Below are 21,247 nucleotides of genomic sequence, written 5' to 3'. Positions count from 1 at the left end.
TGAGATCAACTAGGTAAGCACTCTCGGGTGGAGTTCTCAATCACAGAAGAGGTAGCGCAAGTAAAAACCCAAGAGTGGCAGAGGAAACAAGCAAAATGCACACTACAGAGACTGTCGTGTTGCTCAGGGGAGGCATGAGCCCACCACAGCTGCATGGTCGGGGAGGCCGCTCACAGCTGGGCTGCCGCTTGATGAGGTCTTGAGGATAGAATGAAATTCTCTTGAGCTGTGGTCCCCAAATCACCTAGGGAACACTTTTTTAAGAACACAAATTCCTGAACTCCATATATCAGAGCTATTGAATCAATAGCTCCAGGAGTATTACTCTGGAATCTGTGTTTACGATTATGGCAAAACATGCAGGAAAGGAGACAGAATTGTCAACTCCAAGTGCCCATCATCCATCTCCAGCAATCACCCACTCATGACCATTCTGTTTTCACCCTACAGGATCTGTATTCTTCTAAAACCAGGGACCCTGAGGCAGTCAGATCATGGATGTGAACTGGGAACCACTGATCGAGACACAGATTAGGAGCAAGTGAATCCTAGGGACAAGGGAGGCAAAGCCTCAGAGAAGTGAAAGGGAATGGTATTTGGGGGATAATGGCAAGTAATTTGGAATGCCTAAAGGGTGGCAATGGGGATAAGGGCCAAAAGGTCATCAGGGCCATCGGGGCCCTGTTAAAAGGTATGGTGTCTTTCCAAGAAGCACAAAACTGCATCTCCTCTGGGAAGAAAAGCATCCCTTGCTCAGGTCTTGAATATGTCTCATTTGCTCATGTCTCATCTGCATCTCCTCTGGGCTGAAGCTGCCCATGCAAGTGGAGAGGGCTGGATGCCTTTCCCCACCCACTGCCTTGTGCCCTTCACTTCTGCTGGGCTCAAACCACAAAGCTATGCACAGCAGCCCAAGGGCCGGAGCGTGAAGAGGTCCGGTCCCCAAAGGGGTTTGGACTTTATCTTATAAGGGCTTATAAGGGTTGCAGGCAGCTAAGAAGGGAAACGTGTAACAACCAGTCTGTGTTTTAGAGGAATAGTGGGCAGCAATGGAGAGGAGGTGGATGGATAGACTGGAGGGCTGCAAACTGAGAGGCAGTGAGCTAGTGAAGACAGTAACTACTGCAAAGTAGCCAGGGAAGAAGGGAGAAGGCCAAGAAGGTCCAACCTTGATGGAAGAGGTTTACAGAAGAGATCTCGTAGGGGTTCTGGAAATAATGAGGGGCTAGATATAGAGGACTGCTGGATGCAGAAAAGAGTCACTGGCAGGTAGAAGTTGTCTGAAGCCACAGGAAGGTTGAAATTGCCTGGTATGTAGAATAAGAATGAAGAGGGATGAAGGACATGGAGAAAACCAGCATTTAGAGGATGAAGGAGCCAGCCACGGTGATAAGAATGGTTAGGGTGATGGGAAGGGAGGTGGGCAGAAGAGAATGACTCTCAGAAGCCAATTGAGGAGAAATGGTTAGGGCAATGGGAAGGGAGGTGGGGAGAAGAGAATAGTTCATAGAAGCCAATGGAGCAAAAGTGGTCATGGGTTGGCGAGAGAAAGGCACTCGTTTAGGAAAGCAGAAATGTAAAGGAAGGTCAAATTTGGAGTACCTAGAATGATTAGCAAAGGAGTTTAGAGTTGGCGTACCAAGTGTCACAGTGTGTAGCATGAGTGGGTGTGGCAGTAATACCTCCTATGTCTGTCATTTACCAAGTATGCTTTGGACACATTCCTTATGTTGAGTCTCTGTATCCCCGCAATAAAATATGGGTGATTCTACTCACTCTATTAGAGATGGGGAAGACGTCTCAAGGAATGGCAGGGTTTATTCTTGTCCTTGGCACCTAACAATGCACAGCCTTGTAGTACGATGATCTTTTCAGGTATCCAACTCCCGCATCTCTAACTAGCTTGCAAATTGCTTTGAGGATAGGGATTAAGGCCATTCAGACCATTAACTGAAGTTAATGGTCCTATGTTGATATTTATTATACACAAATCAAGACGAGCATGTAGAATAAGAATAAAGGAAGATTGAAGGTTTAATGAAAAGAAGAAATGGCCCCTCAAGTTTGAAACTTAGTGAAGGATCCATATAGATGTCCAATCCTACCACAAGGTGAACAGTGGCAGGTGCAGCAATGAAAGTCTCAAATTGCAATTTCTTCACAAAGGAAAGTGTGAGGGATGGAGAGACTCACTCTGGCTGATGGGACCAAGCAGGCAGTGCTGCATGAAGTTTAGGGGCTGGACAGAGGAGGTGCAAAGCAGGGCAGAAGCAGAGCTAAGTTGGAAATTGGCAGGTGAGTTTGAGGAAAGCTAAGACCTTTGTGGGTGTGAAACAGGGGGTGTGGGAAGTGAGGAGAGAAAGGTGTATGAAGCTGTAGCAGACACAGCCCAAAGTCACCCCCAAGTCATACCCTGGTATAATCCCCTAATCTTTTGCCCTTGAGTAAGGTGGGACCTGTGACTTACCTCTAACCGACAGAATATGGCAAAGCTGATGTGAGATCACTACTGGGATTATGTGACATTATATGGCAAAGGGATTTTGCAGATATAACTAAGGCTCCTACTCATCTGACTTTGAGTTAATCGAAAGGGACATTATCTTGGGTAAGCCTGGTTAGGGCCATTGAAAAGAAGGTCTGGGCCTTCCCTGAAGTTACAGACTTGCAGCAGAGAAGACATGCTCTCCCGCTGGCCTTGGAGGATAAGCCACATGAGTTCTAAACCCACAAAGAAAAAATTCTACCCACAAGCACATGAGCTTGAAAGATGAGCCCAAACTTCAGGTGAGAATGAAGCCTGGCGACACCTCAATCACAACCTTGTGAGACCCTGAACAGGGCAGGTAGATAAGTCACACCTGGACTCCTGACCCATGGAAACTGAGATAATGGATGAGTGCTGTTTGAAGCCATCACGTTTGTGGTAATTGGATATGCAGCATGCATGGACTCCCATGGCAGAGGGCCGTGAATGGCAGGCTAGGAAGTATGGGCTTTATTATACGGGTTCTAGGAAACCACTGACTAAGGAAGCTAAGAGATGGCAGAAGGAAGAGGAGCCTCAAGTGGGGTTGACCACTAGAGGTCTTGAAGAACATCTGGCCAGGGCACTGCTCCCAGGAGCAGGTTAGTGACATTCAGTTGAATAACCCAGTTCTAGGTTAAACCAAACCAGCTACTGTTCTACACAATTTAGTTGTGTAGAAAAAAAAAGGGAAGCAAAGACCAAGTAAAGAAATTAACAGCCACTGAGAAAATTCCTTAAGGAACTTTAGTGTCTTCGTTGCTAATTATAAATATTTACTCCTCCCAGAATTCCTGACCTAATAGAAGAGCCTGCATAAATAGTCTTGCTCTTTCTGGAAAATTAGTGTGCGCGTGCATGTGTGTGTGTGCGTGTGCATGTGCATGTATGTGTGTGTGTGCACGTGTATGTGTTTCCTGGAAGGGGAGTGGGCAGTAATAAAGGATTGGATAATCTGCAAAAAGTCGCTTCCTGTTGGATATTGTCTAGTTCCCATTCCCAAGATCATAAACCCCAGTCCCTCAAGCAACTCCTCCTTCCCTGATTCTATCTGCTGGAGACAACTAAGCCAAACAAACTCAGGAAGTGGCAAGAGACTGGGAAGGGGAGGAAGTTCGTGGCACAGAAGAAAAACGTAAAGAGAATGCCCTGATGTTCAAGGAAGAGGGTGGAGGAGAGAGAGAAATGAAGGTCACTCCAAGGTCACCTGGCACCAAGCCTTTAAAATGTCATGCTTGAGCTTTAAATCAAAACGGGCACAAACAGTGGGTCAAATCTCCCAGGGCCATTCCAGTACTAACATTCACAGTAATAAACAGCCCCCAAAAAGTCCTCTGTGAGCAAACTGGAACAAACAACTAATCTAAAGCAGGTTGCTAAGAGACGAGCAGGCAGGAACTGAAGTCATTTCAAGTATCTGAAGCATTCTTTATTTTCTTCACTTTCAGGAAAGAGAGGAGAAGGGAAGAGGCTACCTGTAGATGACTCCATGCTGGTGGAGGAACATGAGGGCCGACGTGACCTCTGCAGCATAGAACCGTGAACGAGGCTCATCGAATTTTCGGGAGCGCTGAATCTGAAACATGAGGTCTCCACCGTTCACATATTCCATGACGAAAAAGAGGCGGTCCTGAAAGGAGAGAAGAAAATGCCATTTGGGTCATCTGACTGCAGCTGCCCACACAGGCCAGCATGGTGTGAGCTCAGCGTAAGGTTACCAGGACTCAAGGGGAAAGAAGCCTCAAAGGTGGGTGAATCCTGGTAGCACCTGATCTAGAAAGAAGTCAAAGGAATAAAGCACACAGATTAGGGGATGAAGCGCAGTTTTACTTTTCCTCCGTCCTCCTTCAGTGGGCATCAGCTTGTGAAAGAAGCAAGAAATGGGCAGAAAGGAGACTTGGATCTTCGATTTCTGTTGCCAACTGGAAGTGTGGCCTTGGACAAGTCTCTGCCCTTTTGGGGCTCCAGTTGCTTTTATCAATGTGGTAAATTGAACAATCCTCCTCTAAAAGATATGCAGGTCCTAACCCTTGAATGTGTAAATGTTACCTTATATGGCTAATAAAAGAAGAAAAAAAAAAGGATTCTGCAGATATAATGAAGTTAAGGATCTTGAGATAGGGAGATTACCCTGGATTACCAGGGTGGGTCTTAAATATAGTCATAAGTGTCCTTAGAAGAGGGAGGTAGAGGGAGACCTGAGAAAGGGAGGAGGCGGCCAAGTGACCATAGAGGTGGAGATGGGAGTGAAATAGTCACAAGCCAAAGGATGCAGACAGCCCTGGAAGCTGGAGGAGGCAAGGAGCAGAGCCTCTGGAGGGAGAAGGGCCTGGCCAGCACCTTCATGGAGGCCCAGTGATGCTATACTCCTGGCCTCCAGAACTGTGAAAGAACACTTTTCTATTGTTTTAAGCCACCAAATTTGCAGTAATTTGTTGAGGCAGTCCTAGGAGACCAATAGCTTGCAATGTGGACTCCTGAGACTGCGAACCTCCATTCACTGTGAGGGCCACTTTTTACTTTGGAGGATATTCCTTCCAGGATCCCCTGTGGCTTCTTCCCTCAAGGCAGCCTCCAGAACAGCCAAACCACAGTCATGCCTCATTATGGGGGGCTCCTTCTTACCTGCAATCCATGATCATGTTGGGAGAGGACGGACTGACATTCTCTTTGCATGGTTTCTTGACTATTATATTCTAAGCTTCTAGGGTGTGGGACACTCTGCTAGGTGTGGGCAAAGAATTATAAACCACTGTTGTCCTGGGGAGCTTACAATCCAGGGGTGGAAATGGGAAATGGGCAGAATGATAAAAAACAAAATAGGAGCTGAATACATGAAAGACACCACGTGCTAAAAAGATTCAGAGAAAAGAAGCTCTCTGACTTGGGAGGCCATGTAGGATTTTAGATGGAGCTAGGCCTGGAGAGCAAAAGGTCAGGGGAGGCAGGAACCAATGCCAGGACGTGGGAATGGAGTGAGCAAGTTTAGGGGCCAGTAAACTGACCAGATCTGTTGCAGAGGAAGGTTAGTGAAGTAAATGGTGAGAAGCCAGAGACGCAGAGCACATTCTTAACACATAGAAATAGTCTAAGTGCGGCCGGCCGCTGTGGCTCACACCTGTAATTCCAGCACTTTGGGATGCCGAGGTGGGCGGATCACGAGGTCAGGAAATCGAGACCATCCTGGCTAATGCAGTGAAACCTCGTCTCTCCTAAAAATGCAAAAAATTAGCTGGGCATGGTAGTGGGCACCTGTAGTCCCAGCTACTTGGGAGGCTGAGGCAGGAGAATCGGTTGAACTTGGGAGGTGGAGGTTGCAGTGAGCCGAGATCACACCATTGCACTCCAGCCTGGGCGACAAAGTGGGACTTTGTCTCAAAAAAAAAAAAAAAAGTCTAAGTGAAGCTTCCAGGAAGATGTTAGCATATTATTTTCCATTAAGTCTCAGTAAAATTTACCAATGAGCTTCTTGACTTAGGAAGCATATCTATCTTATTACTGGCATCTCTTTGAAAATAAAGTCCATAGTTAAGAATTGTTACTAATTCAAACTACCTTCACCCCCACTGCGGTCGGTCTCCAGAATTATTCCATCTTTACTGGTATTCACAAAGTGCCTAAGTCCAGCTTTTCTTCCATTTATCTTGCCCTTAGCCTTCAAGGCCTGCCTTGTTTTCTCCCCAGAGTACAATTTGTAATCAGAAGTACATGGGCTGCCTTGCCAACTATTTATTCAATCATCCAATCTCCAGTCAAATCCTCATGTCAAAAATTAAATGCTCTGGCCAACCCTAGACCATTGGAATCAGAACTTCTGAGAGTAGAACCTGGCCCCAGTAGTTGTCAGGGCTCCTCAGGTGATTCCCATGTGCAGCCAGGGTTGAGAAACACAGACTCTCCTCCGCCCGGTTTCTGCCCAGGTATCTTGCGTCTGTGCAATATAAAGATTATACATGATTTTGGTCTCTTTTTTGTCTTTTCAAGGATTCCCTCCAAGAACAAAGACTCTTGTGCTTTAGAATCACATGGAAGCTTGTTAGGACATGGATTCCTGAGCCCCCTACTCAGATTTCTGAGTCAGAAGATCTGGGGTGGAGTCTGAAAATCTGCATCCTTTAACAAGTTCCTGGGCAATGCTGGCAGGCCAGGGACAACACTGTGAGAGCCTCTGTCCTGGGGCACTGGGACAAGCCTTTCACATGGGAAGAACAGCTGGATCACTCACTGAACACTAAACCACACCACCTGAAACAGCCACTGAGGTGCCCATGACATAACCACCGACCCAGGACTTGAACTTCAGTAACAATGGAGTATTTCCTTTGCTATATTTAGGAGAATCCAAATCTCTAAATGGGAAAAATCTCCCCTCTGCATCATCCTCCCTGGCTGCTTTTTATTCTAGCAACACTGGACACAGTCTTTAAGAGCAGGGGCTGTGGAGTAAGAAAGAGGTGTTCCCATACTGGTTTTATCACTTACTGGCTGCAAATAACTCAGGCAAATGCCTTTGGCTCTCTGTGCTCAGTTTTCTGATCTGTAAAAATGAGGATAGGCCGGGCGTGGTGGCTCATGCCTGTAATCCCAGCACTTTGGGAAGCCAAGGCGGGAGAATCACTTGAGGCCAGGAGTTTAAGAACAGCCTGGTCAACATGGCAAAACCCAGTCTATACAAAAAATACAAAAATTAGCTGGGCGTGGTGGCGCATGCCTGTAATCCCAGCTACTCAGGAGGCTGAGGCCGAGAATCGCTTGAGTTCAGGAGGCAGAATTTGCAGTGAGCTGAGATTGCACTATTGCACTCCAGCTTGGGTGACAGAGAGAAACTCCGTCTCAAAAAAAAAAAAAAAAAAAAAAAAAAAAAAAATCAGGATGATTGAGTAACAGAACCTGCCTTACAGACTTCTCGTGAAGATTAAATTACATGTTAAAATGCCTGGCTCAAAATGAAGACTGGCTATGACTATTGTTATAGACGGTATTTGAGCAGTTATTATCATTAGTAAGTCTTCATTTTCTCTGACCTCTCTGCAGCTTTCTTTCCTGACCACATCCTCTTTCAACACACACTTGTTTCCCTTGGCTTTCAGGTTTCCCCACTACATTTCTGGCAGGGTTTTCTCTGCCTCTCTCACGGGCTCCTCCTCTTCCCAGCTGTTAAGTGTTGGAATCCCACAAGGCTGGGCTCCAGATCCTCCCCATCCTCACTGAGTGCTTGCTGAGGATCTCCTCCACGCCCAGTTTCCAAAGCACCTCTATGCAGATGACTCACAAGCTCAGACCTCCATCCTAGACTTCTGTTCCAAGCTCGGACCACTCATCCAACTGCGGTTCTGATATCTCCCTCCAGATGCCCCAAAGGCACTCAAGTTCAACGTGTCCAAAACTGACTTCACAATCTGCCCCAATGAACTAGTCCTCTAGGTCTCAGGGCAAAGCCTCCCCGTCAGAAACCTGTCATTTAATACCCCCCTCCCTAATCCCTCATCCCTCATCCCTCACCATGCTTATCGTATCTTTGCATTTTGTACCTTTGTCCTGTATACTTGTCCATTTCTCTCTATCTCTACCACTATCATGCCCACCATTCTGGCCCAGGCAACTATCATCCCTTGTCTAGATTCTTGCAAATGCCTTGCTGCTGATGCTGCCCACATTTACTCCAGTTCTCCCTCCAAATGCTGGTCATGCTATAGGTAGAGGGACCCTGCTAAAACAGAAATCTGCTTATAACCCACCCCCCTTTCTCCTCTAAGTCTAATGCTTAGCTTTTTTGAGATAGTCTTGCTCAGTCAAAGCTGGAGAGCAATGGTGTGATCTTGGCTCACTGCAACCTTGCCTCCCAGGTTCAGGTGATTCTCCTGCCTCAGCCTCCCGAGTAGCTGGGGCTAAAGGCAAATGCCACCATGCCCAGATAATTTTTGTATTTTGTGTTTTCAGTAGAGACGGAGTTTTGCCATGCTGCCCAGGCTGGTCTCAAACTCCCGACTTCAGGTGATCCACCCTCCTTGGCCTCCCAAAGTGCTGGGATTACAGGCATGAGCCACCGTCCCCTGCCTCTATAGCGTGATTTTATTAAAGGCTCCCTGTTACTCTAGGAATAAACAGAAAACTTCCTAATATACCTCAAAGTCTGTGAGATCTTCTCAGTCTTCTCCTTTCCAACTGTCCCTTGTTCCTTCTGCCCCAGGGCTTTACTCACGCTGTTCTTTCTGCCTGGAACATTTTCTCCTCTCCCCTCCCCATCCTTCAGCTCTCAGCACAACCACCTTTTCTTCCAGGAAGCTGCCCCTGACTTCTCTGACAAGGTCAAATCCCCCTGTAAGGTACTACACTCTGTTGTAACATTCAGCACAGCAGATGTTTTGTGTAATTAATTTTTTTTTTTTTTGAGACGGAGTTTCGCTCTTGTTACCCAGGCTGGAGTGCAATGGTGCGATCTCGGCTCACCGCAACCTCGGCCTCCTGGGTTCAGGCAATTCTCCTGCCTCAGCCTCCTGAGTAGCTGGGATTACAGGCACGCGCCCCCATGCCCAGCTAATTTTTTGTATTTTTAGTAGAGACGGGGTTTCACCATGTTGACCAGGATGGTCTCGATCTCTTGACCTCGTGATCCTTGTGTAATTAATTTATGACTTTCTCCCCCAGTATTCTGTGTGCTTCATGAGGGCAGGAACTGTTGGTAACTCTGGCTTGCTGTATTTTAAGGGAATTGAACTAACCTGAAAGAGAAGCTCTTATAATCTCTTTTAAAAACAAGCACCACGTGAATAGAAGAACCAAAAAATGTTAGAGGGCTATAAGAAGCAAAGAGTGATCTAAATATTTATATCTACAGGCCAGGTGTGATGGCTCATGCTTGTGATCCCAGCACTTTGGGAGGCTGAGGTGGGAGGATGGCTTGAGGCCTAAACAACATAGCGAGACCCTCTCTAAACAAAGAAATTAAAAAGTTAGCCAGGCATGGTGGTGCACACCTGTAGTCCCAGCTACTTGGGAGGCTGAAGTGGGAGACTTGCTTGAGCTCAAGAGGTGAAGACTTCAGTGAGCTGTGATGGCACCACTGTACTCCAGCCTGGGCAACACAATGAAACTCTGCCTCTAAAAAGTGTGTGTGTGTGTGTGTGTGTGTGTGTGTGTGTGTATGCATAACCACAAATTCTTACTGCTTAGCTAGTTAAGTTAGCTAGTTAAGTCGGCCTGCTGCTGTGAACCTGTGTCTGCAGAATCTGGAGCTGGTTGCCCACTCTCACCATTTCAGAGGGTCTGTCTATATCCACACCCCAGTATTTGGTTACAGACTTGAACGGTTCTTTAGTTCTTTGGATAGGTCTTCACTTCGCATCGAGATGTTCAGCTCCTTGAGGAACACACTTATTCCTCCTAGCAATCCCAAGCAATACTAACTCCAAACTCCACACCTGAAGAGGCACTCAAGCAAAACCTGCTCATCCAACATCCATGCCAGGAAGCACCATGAGAAGAGGAATTCTTGTTTATTTAGTTCCTTACTGTACTCCCAGCAACTAGAACTGAGCCAGGCATATAGTGGATTCCTATTATGTCTGTATCAAATGCCTGAGTCCTTGAACACCCACCACGGACGAGGTGCAGATTGCTAGAAACTCAAAGGTAACCCAGAGTTAGTTACCCCTCGTCATTTCTATCGTAAAACCTCGTCTTGAGCTAGTCTAACTTTAGCCCATTTTGAATGTTAGTTTTAACTTGCTTTCTACTCAATATAGCCCCATGTTCATGACCCCAAAGTGTGATCAACTCTTTTTTTATACATTGGGTGTTTTAAAACAAGGTAAAATTTTCACGTCCCCTCCCTCTATTGAGTTTGCATTGTTTCTGACCTCCAAATCTAACACATTTGAGAAGCATGTTTTTATGTAGGATGAGAACCTCAAGTCATTCTGAGAATTGCTTAATTACATAAACTGAAATCAAAAGAAAGCTGGCAAACCCAGCAGCCACCCATTAATCCCCTTTTGGCATGGGTAGAAAATAAAGCAAAACAAAACATCAACTTCCTGGTAAAGTAAGCAAATATGTTTTCTGAGGTAATCAAAGATTTTAAAAGCCTTATTCCACCTCCTCCTCCCTTAATCTCACCTGAACGTCTAAAAAGTTACGGTCTTGTGATAGCAAGTAAAATAATAAAATTAGGAAAGAGATTATGTGTCACGGCCATTTAGGGTAAGAATAGTTAATCATGACCTACGAGCTGGAAGAACCACACCGTGTGTTTGAGATTCCCATCGGGCTCCATTTTCCCAGAGCGCTAACCTTTCCTGCCCTTGAAGAGAAAACTAGGCCTGCACTGTTTGCCGTTTGAGGTGTGACAGAGAGCCAGAGGCTCCCTCCCAGCAGCAGTTAGGCTCATTTGGGCACACATTCTCCATCAGCTGTCAGCTGTTTATATGTGCAAAGATCTTCGGGCTGTTACATCAATTTCACATAAGTGACCAACCAAAGACCAGGCTTGGAACAGCCCATACTTGATGTGCTGGTGACAGCATGCGCCATTTCTCCAATGTACCATATAAGGAAATTGCGGGTCCTAATTTCACACTCTGAAACATCTTCTCCCCTCCATGTCTATGTCATCTAATCTATCAATTCAACAGGTCTTTCCTGGGTGCCCAGATTCGAGGTAGGTGGCTAGGGGATATAGAAGATGATATAAGCCAAGGCTTTGTTTTTCAAGAGCTAGAAATTGAGCACAGGAAATCATGGAAAGCAACACAAAATGCCGTATAATTATGTGCTAAACTCTCCTGTATCAAATCAGATTGTGAAGCCTATGTATCTGGATTGTATCTCAGCACCCCCTAGAGAATAATTATCTCTCATCCAGGCTGTACCACTTAGAGAAGATCATTATACAAAACAGTCCTATGGAAACTCCTATATTTTCTGTAACACAACTGGTGTTGATGGAACTGACCACTGCTATAGGAATTTGTTTGAGATAAAGCTGAACTGGGGTAAAGACTACGCTTGAGTAAAATCCTGAACAATGCAAGCGGGAGGAGGAGAAGGCCTGACAAATTAGAGGCACGGCCTTGAAGGGCAGAGGTCAGCAGAAATGAAAATTACATGTGGGAATGAGGAAGGCAGTAGGTGTGAGCTCAGTAAAAACTGAGGTTTTAGGAAACAGGGCATTTAGGAAACAGGGCATAGATCCAGGAAACAGGTAGGAAGGAGACAGAAAAGTGGCTCTAAAAACATAGGTGGGAAGTAAAGAACCCTAAAATCTTTTTTTTTTTTGAGATAGGCTCTGTCACTCAGGCTATAGTACAGTGGCACGATCATAGCTCACTGCAGCCTTGAACTCCTGGGATCAAATGACCCTCCCACTTCAGCCTTCTGAGTAGTTGAGACTACATACATGTGCCACCCTGTCCACTAATTTTTTTTTTTTTTTTTTTTTTTTTTTTTTTTTTTTAGAGAGAGGGTCTTGCTATGTTACCCAGGTTGGTTTTGAACTCCTGGCCTCAAATGATCTCCTGCCTCAGCCTCCTATAGTGTTGGGATCACAGCTGTGAGCCACCACATCTGGCCCCTGGAAATCCTTTGAGTTGTAAAATGGCATAACATTGATTTTAAGGAAAACTATTCTGGAAGCAGAGTTCAAGATGGATTTGAAGAAGATAGCCTGAAGTTATTCTCTCCTCATTTCCATTGTCCAAAATGTTTTATTGTCTTTGAAAAAGATAAACAAGCAATCCTCATTCCTCACTACTATACTTCCTTGGTAGAACCAAAAGAAATATACAGCCACTTTGGGAAACTTAACCAAATCAAATTTATTTCCCCATTTCTGAGTTAAGCCACAAAGATAGTACTGCCATCATTACAATCAATGAAAATAGTAAATAATGAGTAGGACTTTCCAGCTCTTAAGCAGACAGACTATGTGCAAACTACAGGCAGAGCTTGTTTAATGGGTGTCCCAGAACTTCCAACTCTGTACTGCTATAAGGTCAGTGTCTGTAATAGAAAGGATTTTTTTTCTTACTGGGGACTTGCCTGTCAATGCAAACAGAGTGAAAGAGTCTCATCTAAGTAATAATTATTTTTAGCGATGTCAATTTTCTCATGCAATAACAAAAATAATCACCTTAATGATGTTTAAAAAGTCATTTTCACATGTTGTCAGCCCTTTTTCTACTAGGCCTTTACCCCCTGCTAACTCCCATTGTTCACAGCCATACATAAGTGTAATAACCTTCTTGTGGTCTTTCCCCAGATTCAGAGTTATCACAACCAAACTCCTATAGCAATGGCCAATTCTATCCACACCAATTGTAAGATGGGATACATAAAATGGGTTTTCACATAACTCGTTTTTTTCCCCTTTCTTTCTAAATGAAATGCTATTTGTATTATTTTCTTTTTTAAACACTACTTTTTGAGGTCTGATTGACATACAAAAAACTGTACATATTTCATGTATACAACTTGATAAGCTTGGAGACGACTATACACCCATGAAACGATCACCACAATCTATGCCAGAAACACATCCCTCACCTCCCAAAGTTCCTGCCCATTCTCTTTATTATTATTTTTTTAGGGTATGTGTGTGTGTGTGTGTGTGTGTGTGTGTGTGTGTGTGTGTGTGACAGAGAGAGAGAGAGAGAGACAGAAACACTTAACATAAGATCCGCAATCTTGAGTGAATAAGTCTCAAGAGATCTGATGGTTTTATAAGAGGAGTTCCCCTGCACAAGTTCTCTCTCTTTGCCTGCCACCATCCATGTAAGACGTGACTTGATCCTCTTTGTCTTCTGTTATGATTGTGAGGCCTCCCCAGGCATATGGAACTGTAAGTCCATTCTTTAGTAAATTGCCCAGTCTTGGGTATATCTTTATCATCAGCATAAAAACAGACTAATAGGGAGGTTCAATTACAATTCCCAAGAAAATGTAATCTGATCGGTCCAACTGGGGTCAGCTGTTTTATGACTGAGGTATGAAGTGGATGTTTGAGTTCACATAGTAAAATGTATAGAAAGGAAATATTTTAGAGAATTCATGCATAGATTACCGACTGATATTCTAAATGATGTGATATTCTAAAATATAGTAATAAAGTTTTGTGGTCATCACACACACACACAAAAGATCTGCAATCTTAGCAAAAGTATACAATACAGTATTGTGACATTGGCACTATGCTGCCCAGCAAATCACCAGGACTTATCATCATCTTTCATAACTGAAACTTTGAACCTTTTGGTTAAAACCTCCCCAGTTCCCCCTCTACCAGCCTCTGGAAGCCACCAATCAATTCTACTCTCTGCTTTTATGAGTTCGACTATTTTAGATTCATCAGGTAAGGAGTATAATGTAGTATTTAGCCTCCTGTGTCCGGGTTATTCCACAGAGCATCATATCCTCCTGTTTCATTCACATGGTTCCAAATTTCTTTCTTTTTTAAGGTTAAATAACATTCCATTGTCTGTAGACATGATTCTTTCTTATAATGATTGTCTATAAGCCAGAGAGGGTAGAGTCCATCCCACTTTTTGTAAAAGGGGAGATGACTTTTTTGTTGGAGAAAAGGCTTCATTCAATTACAATTGGCCAAATAGCAAAAATTCCACTCTACAGTCTGCTGGTTGAGAAAGTAGAAAGTAAAAACTTCATTCACATACATCTGATATTTGTTTCCAGTTGCTTAGAACTATGATTGTTTGACTTAAACAGGATACCCCAAGTTTAGAGTGACCTAAAGCTGCACCAAACTGACTCACCCAATAAAACTCAAATAAACATTTCCTGCCTCTAATTAGAGTTGCACTTAGCCCAGGGAACGACCTCAAATTACCGCCACCCTGTCCCACTCACTTCCATCTGTGTGTGAAAGCCAGGGGAAACAAGAAAAGTTTTGGTCCAATAGATCAGAGAATACTTTCCTTTTCCAGGGGTCATCAACATCTTAGGAAAAAGAAGTTTTTATCACATAATATGACAGCACACACGGAGCAGCCCCCAACTAGGCTACATCTCGTTGATGCTGACCACCAGAGCGATCTCCTGCCATGAACAATAGCAGCATCTAAAGTTAAGCAGGAATGGTGTGTCATTAGTTTCCTCTTTGAAAATGACAGAATCAGGAGAGTTTTGGACGGGGAATCCGGCCAATAGAAAGCACAGTGGTACTGTTTTGCAGAGACTCTTTCTTTTCCCCCATTGCATGACTAGCATCAATGTCCAGGCTGAATCATCACTTTCCAGTATCCTGGCTTCCTCCTGGTTTCACCCCACTGGCTGCTTTCTCTATCAATTGCCATTCGTGGGGCATGGCATCTGGCTACTGTCCTCTGTTTCTGGCTATTCACCTGGACTTCAGAAAAGCTGGAAGGCTTTAGGAGCCTTTGCCTCAGGCCTCTACCCAATGCTGTGTCCTGATCATCTTGTGGAAGTTTCACTCTCTGATCTGCCCGTTCTGGCCAAGAGGATGCCTTAGCCAAATCCCTTTCTGATGCTATCAAGAATTTATCTATTTATTTAGAGACAGGGTCTCACTCTGTTGCCCAGGCTGGAGTGCAGTGGCGTGATCTTGGCTCACTGCAGCCTTGGCCTCCCAGGCTCAAGCGATCCTCTCACCTCAGTCTCCTGAGTAGCTGGGACTACAGGTGCATGCCACCATACGTGGCTAATTTTTCATATCTTTTTGTAGAGACAAGGTTTTATTATGTTGCCCAGGCCCAGGCTGGTCTCAAACTTCTGGACGCAAGCGATCTGCCCGCCTTGGCCTCCCAAAATGCTGGGATTACAGGTGTGAGTCACCACGTCCAGCCAAGAAATAATTTAAATAGACATCAAAAAACAGGTTGCTCACTGGTGCCCGTTGGCACTAGTAGCCAGCTGTTTGCAGCCAAAATTTAGGACCTTTGGAATATTTCTTATAAGATTTTTGAGGATAGAAAGAAAAGTATTCTTGTTCTAATCCCATTTCCCCAACCCAGCCAAAGCCCACATGATGGCTTGCCCTCTACCAACGCTCTTTCTGTAAGCTCAGGCGATTCCCCACGATCTGGTGTGTAGACTGCATCAGACTCTGCCTGTTTCCCACATTTACACCTTCCTGTATCCCCGGCAGCACATAAGTGGCTACCAGCTTGTGCTCAGAACACCCCTTGTAGATCCCCATCTGTCTAGGTTTAGCGCGCGTGCAGCTCAGTAAAGAATTCAAAGAGTCTCCCTGGTATCCAATCACCGATGCTGGAGCTGGGCCCCACACAGAACCTAAGCAGCCCACGTGGCTGTAACTCTGATTCCAGACACTCAAAAGTCACCTTATCAGTTCCTGTACCAACAGAAAAAGCAAAACCTACAGAGGTCATGCTGGAGTTCTGATTTCGAGGAGGCTCAAGTACTGAATACTGTGGTAAATAAAACCTGTGGTCCTGGGTTAGGTCAGTCCTTGAACCATTTCATCGTGGCTCCTGCTGCTGCTATTGTTGTTGGTGCTGTTTTCTCTCTCTTTTTTTGGTTTCTTTGCTTGCTTAATTCTACTTAGAAAGAAATCCTGCTGACTAACTAGGGGATTAGAACATGCCCACATTGATATTAAAATGACCAGCCGATTCAGGGAAAAACACTCAAGGAAATGTTTTTCAATCTCGTGTATATACAACCACCAACCAGTTAACTGACTCCCTCACTTCACAACCAGCTAGCTGTCAAGTCACAATGGTTCTTTTCTTACCCTTTTCTTTCCTAAGAATATGCAAAGTTCTTGTGCCTGTTTTAAAGATAAGCAAATGGGATCAGGAAGCTGACCCGCAATAAACAGGCACATCGATATTTCCCTTCAATTGTGGAAAGGAACCATAACCTGCTTAGATGGAAATATTTAGGTTGCTCATCCTACACTAAGGGAGGAGAAAAAAGCTGCCCCCTCTTACATTCCCTGGTTGAGTGTAGCAGCCAGGACTGATCCTGCCTCTAAGAGATGACACATGAGAGCATCTGTTCAGCTTGCAGACCTGATCATACATGCATAGCGTGGTCTGTGCAGCAGTTACCCAGGTATCGTGAAACAGTATTTCTCTACCTGGAATACTGGAAGGACGGTGTCTCTCTTCCATCCCCAAATGTATTCCTTTACTGGGACGTGGCTCATGCCTGGTAAATTCAACCACACTGACCTTTTCCCTTCCTGATCTGCCTCAGAGATTTCAGTCTGCATCAGTTTGGGTCCCTGATTTAGTCTCAGAACAATCTTTGGTTGAAGCAGGACAGAGCCTGGAATGCAGGAAGCAACCGCTCCTGCTGCTCCTGGTGGACTCTGCCAGTCAGACCACACCATCAGTGTGGTGTCAGACACTGTGCATTACACTGAATACTGACCGACTAGAGTTCATCCAGAGGAAGGCAAACAGCAGGGCAAGGAAAGCCAGGACCTTCGAGAAGCAGCTGAGGGAAATGCAACAGCCAGCCTCAGTAAACCCAGTCTTAGAGGAAACTGGCAGTCTGAACTGAATGAATGAGCAAATAAAATAAGTATCAGACAAAGGACAAACTGAAGAGAAACTGTTACAATATTTGAAGGATTTCCACACTGGAAAGAGATTTGGTCTGCATTACTGCCAAGGGTCAAACTAAGCCCAACAGGTAGAAGTTAGAGCAAGGCGCCTTTTATGACAATAGAAGACAGACCCAGTAACCCTCTGTGAAATGTCAGATCCTTGTTGCCTCATTCTGCAATGAGTTCCTTCCAACCTGGGGGATGCTGGCCTCGGTTGGATGATCACTTCTGCAAGGCTGTTAACAGAAATACTCTTTGTTCACTGAAAGGCTGGCCCAGATGAGCTGGTGGACGTTTAGAATCCCTTGGTAGCATTTTAAAGCACACAGATTTCCAGGCCCCTCTCTCAGAGCTTCTGATGCTGGGGTGGGTCCTGGGAATGTGCATTTATTTTTGAATTCCCCAGGTACTTCCTACTGAGTAGTGGGGTTTGGGAACCAGTGGACTAGGCAGCTGCTAGGGTGCCTTCTAACATGAAGATTTGGTGATTCTATTGCATTTGGTTTTGCATTTTTCTCTGATAATTTCATGTGTTGGTAAATCTAACTAGTGAGTCATTTCTTGGACCGGTGGCTTTTAGTTTTCTGCCCCAGCACACCAATGGACAAAGTGCACTCCCATCAAAACCATGGCTTCCTACAAGAGGTGTCTCATGGAGTTCCCAGGGCCATGTCTCCTGTATCCGACCATGTCTCAACAATACCTAGCACTGTACTGGACTCATGTGAGCCACTTCAGAAATGCCTAATATTTAAAGCATATACTGTTTAGGTGATACTCTGCTGTGTTGGGTTTTCGTAACTGTAGGGTCATATGAAATCAAATTGAGTACCTGGAGGTCCCACCTGTGTCTAGATAGCTGTGGTCTTGTCCCACCTGGCTTTTAGTCTTATAGACATGTTGTTGGATTAATATGCATGGCTGCCCAGAACCAAGTAAACCATTTCATGATGTCAAGAAAGTGTGGTTGACATCTCCACTTTGCTAAATCCCCTTTCATGTTCTGACTCCTTTAATTAAGCCGAAATTAAAATGTGCTAATCCGGGAGAAACTGGCAACTTGGAAATAATACACTAACATAAACATACAACTCAATCCTGTGGATTCTAAACACTTGATCACATTGTTTTAAATCTTAAGTGGCACAGCTGGTGGCTGAAGTGCTGAAGAGGATTTCCATACCACTTCACTAATACTTTCATTTGATGACAGATAAAGCATGAAAGGGTTTTATTATTAAATTCTTTGATCTTCATATTTCCATTCAATTTACTCTGAACGCTGAGCAGTGTGGTGAGATAAACTTATAAATATTTGCTATAATAGCTCAGGGTCTCCTGTGAAGAATTATTGAACCATTGCTGTGCTGTCAGAAGAAGGTGCTGAATTCCCACATGTGTTTAAAATACATGAGCACAAGACATAATTTTTGAGAGAGATCCAAGATGGCCAATTAGCAGCAGCTCAGGATTGCAGCTCCCAGTGAAAATGCAGAGAGTGAGTGGACACCACACTCCCAGATGAATTTTTGTTGCCCACGGACCAGGTGATTCCCAGTGGAGGAGCCCCATGGGTCACCAGCGCAACTCTTTTGGCCGGCGTGGCTGTTTTGCCAGCGCTCCGGCGTGGCAGTTCTCAGTGCATGGTATACGGGACTGGATGCCCTTTTAGTTGGCATTTGGAGCTCTGGGAAGGCAGAGTCGCCCATTCAGCTGATTGAAAAGAGGAATGAAACAGGGAGCCAGACCAGGAGATTCCCGGGCAAAAAAGCACCACAAATCTCAACGCTGCTGTTTCAGCCAGCACAGTGGGTTACAGCAAGGGAAACTACATAGATTCTGGTGCCCTTTCAACAGGCAACTGGAACACCTGGGAGAGAATCGACCGTTCAACTAAAAAAAAAAAGGCTCTGAGACAGGGAGCCAGGTGATCAGGCTCAGCTGGTCTCACCCCTACAAAAAAAAGCAATTGGAAACGCTGAGGATTGAGAGTTTCACAGCAAGCACAGCTGAACCCAGGAAAGTCCAGCTCTGTGGGGGAGGGGTGTCCACTGAAGAAAAACTAAAAAACAGAAAAAACTTCATCACCAACAAGCTGGACGTCCACTCAGAGACCCAATCTGAAAGTCAGCAATTACAAAGACGACAGACAGATAAATCCACAGAGATGGGAAGAAACCAGCTCAAAAAGGCTGAAAACACCCGAAATCAGAATGCCTCTCCTCCTACAGGGGATTGCAGCTCCTCATCAGCAAGGGAACAAGGCCTGATGGAGAATGAGTGTGATGAATTGACAGAATCATGCTTCAAAAGGTGGATAATAAGAAAATTCTGTGAGCTGAAAGAACATGTTTTAACCCAATGCAAAGAAACTAAGAACCTTGAAAAAAGGTTTGATGAAATGCTAACAAGAATAGACAATTTAGAGAGGAATATGAGTGAATTAATGGAGCTGAAAAATATGAGAACTTTGCGAAGTATGCACAAGTTTTAACAGTCGAATTGATCAAGCAGAAGAAAGGATATCAGAGGTCGAAGACCAACTCAATGAAATAAAACAAGAAGACAGATTAGAGAAAAAAGGGTAAAAAGGAATGAGCAAAGTCTCCAAGAAATATGGGACTATGTGAAAAGACCCAATCTACGTTTGATAGATGTACCTGAATGTGACGAAGAGAATGAATCCAAGCTGGAAAATATTCTTCAGGATATTATACAGGAAAACTTTCCCAACCTAGCAAGACAGGACAATACTCAACTCCAGGTAATACAGAGAACACGATATTCCTCAAGAAGAGCAACCCCAAGGCACATAATCATTAGATTCACTAGGGTTGAAATGAAGGAGAAAATAATAAGGGCAGCCAGAGAGAAAGGTCAGGTTACCCACAAAGGGAAGCCTATCAGACTCACAGCAGATCTCTCAGCAGAAACCCTACAAGCCAGAAGAGCGTGGGGGCCAATATTCAACATCCTTAAAGAAAAGAATTTTCAACCCAGAATTTTATATCCAGCCAAACTAAGCTTCATAAGTGAAGGAAAAATAAATTTTTTTTGTGAACAAGCAAGTACTCAGAGATTTCATCACCACCAGGCCTGCTTTACAAGAGCTTCTGAAAGACACACTACACATAGAAAGGAACAATCAGTATCAGCCATTCCAAAAACATACCAAAAGGTAAAGACCATCACCATAATGAAGAATTTACATAAATTAATGGGCAAAACAGCCAGCTAGCATTAAATGGCAATATTAAACTCACACATATCAATATTAATCCTATCAAAAGACACAGACAGGCAAATTGGATAAAAAGCCAAAACCCATCAGTATGCTGCATCCAGACCCATCTCACATGCAAGGATACACAGACTCAAAACAAAGGGATGGAGCAAGATTCACCAACCAAATGGAGAGCAAAAAAAAAAAAAAACAAAAAAACAAAAAAAAGCAGCAGTTGCAATTCTTGTCTCTGATAAAATAGACTTTAAAGTAACAAAGACCAAAAGAGACAAAGAAGGACATTACATAATGGTAAAAGGATCAATGCAACAAGAAGAACTAACGATCCTAAATATATATGCACCCAATACAGGAGCACCCAGATACATAAGCCAAGTCCTTAATGACTTACAAAGAGACTTAGACTCCCACAGAATAATAGTGGGAGACTTTAACATCCCATTGTCAATATTAGACAGATCAATGAGATAGAAAATTAACAAGGATATCCAGGACTTGAACTCAGACCTGGAACAAGTAAACAATATACATTTACAGAATTCTCCACCCCAAATCCATAAACTATATATTCTTCTCAGTATCACATCACACCTATTCTAAAAGTGACCACATAATTGGAAGTAAATCACTCCTCAGCAATTGCATAGCATTTCACAGGTTTAAATGAAATATTAGTTGGCTGCTTGTTTGTTATTTTCCTCCCTTATTCCTTCCTGTCTCCATTGTTAAGCACAATTTTTGGCATAAAAGAGGTTTTTAATACCTGTTTTTAGACTGCATTCTAGCCTGGGCAATAGAACAAGATTCCCGTTCTCTCTCCCTCTTTCTCTTCCTCTTTCTTTCTCTCTTTCATTCTTTTTTTCTTTCTTTCTCTTTCTTTTCTTTTTCTTTCTTTTTTCTCAAAAAAAAAAAAAATACATGAGCA

At 44.1% G+C, this 21,247-nt stretch overlaps 1 protein-coding gene across 3 annotated transcripts in view; it reads right to left on the bottom strand.

The window, feature by feature from the left end:
• PRKCE (protein kinase C epsilon) overlaps positions 1–21,247 on the bottom strand; it is a 535,976-nt gene that overhangs the window by 97,897 nt on the left and 416,832 nt on the right. For all 3 annotated transcript variants that reach the window (XM_012450580.2, XM_012450582.2, XM_064364050.1), the window contains exon 11: positions 4,003–4,157. In XM_012450580.2, coding sequence (XP_012306003.1) covers positions 4,003–4,157 — 155 coding nt within the window. The remainder of the gene's footprint in view (positions 1–4,002; positions 4,158–21,247) is intronic.

This window comes from Aotus nancymaae, unplaced genomic scaffold (assembly GCF_030222135.1).
Source record: "Aotus nancymaae isolate 86718 unplaced genomic scaffold, 86718_ANA_hifiasm-v0.15.2.pri h1tg000057l, whole genome shotgun sequence".
Lineage (NCBI taxonomy): Eukaryota > Metazoa > Chordata > Mammalia > Primates > Aotidae > Aotus > Aotus nancymaae.
Note: the sequence above shows the minus strand (reverse complement) of the source record. Positions and strands in the feature narration are given on the sequence as shown.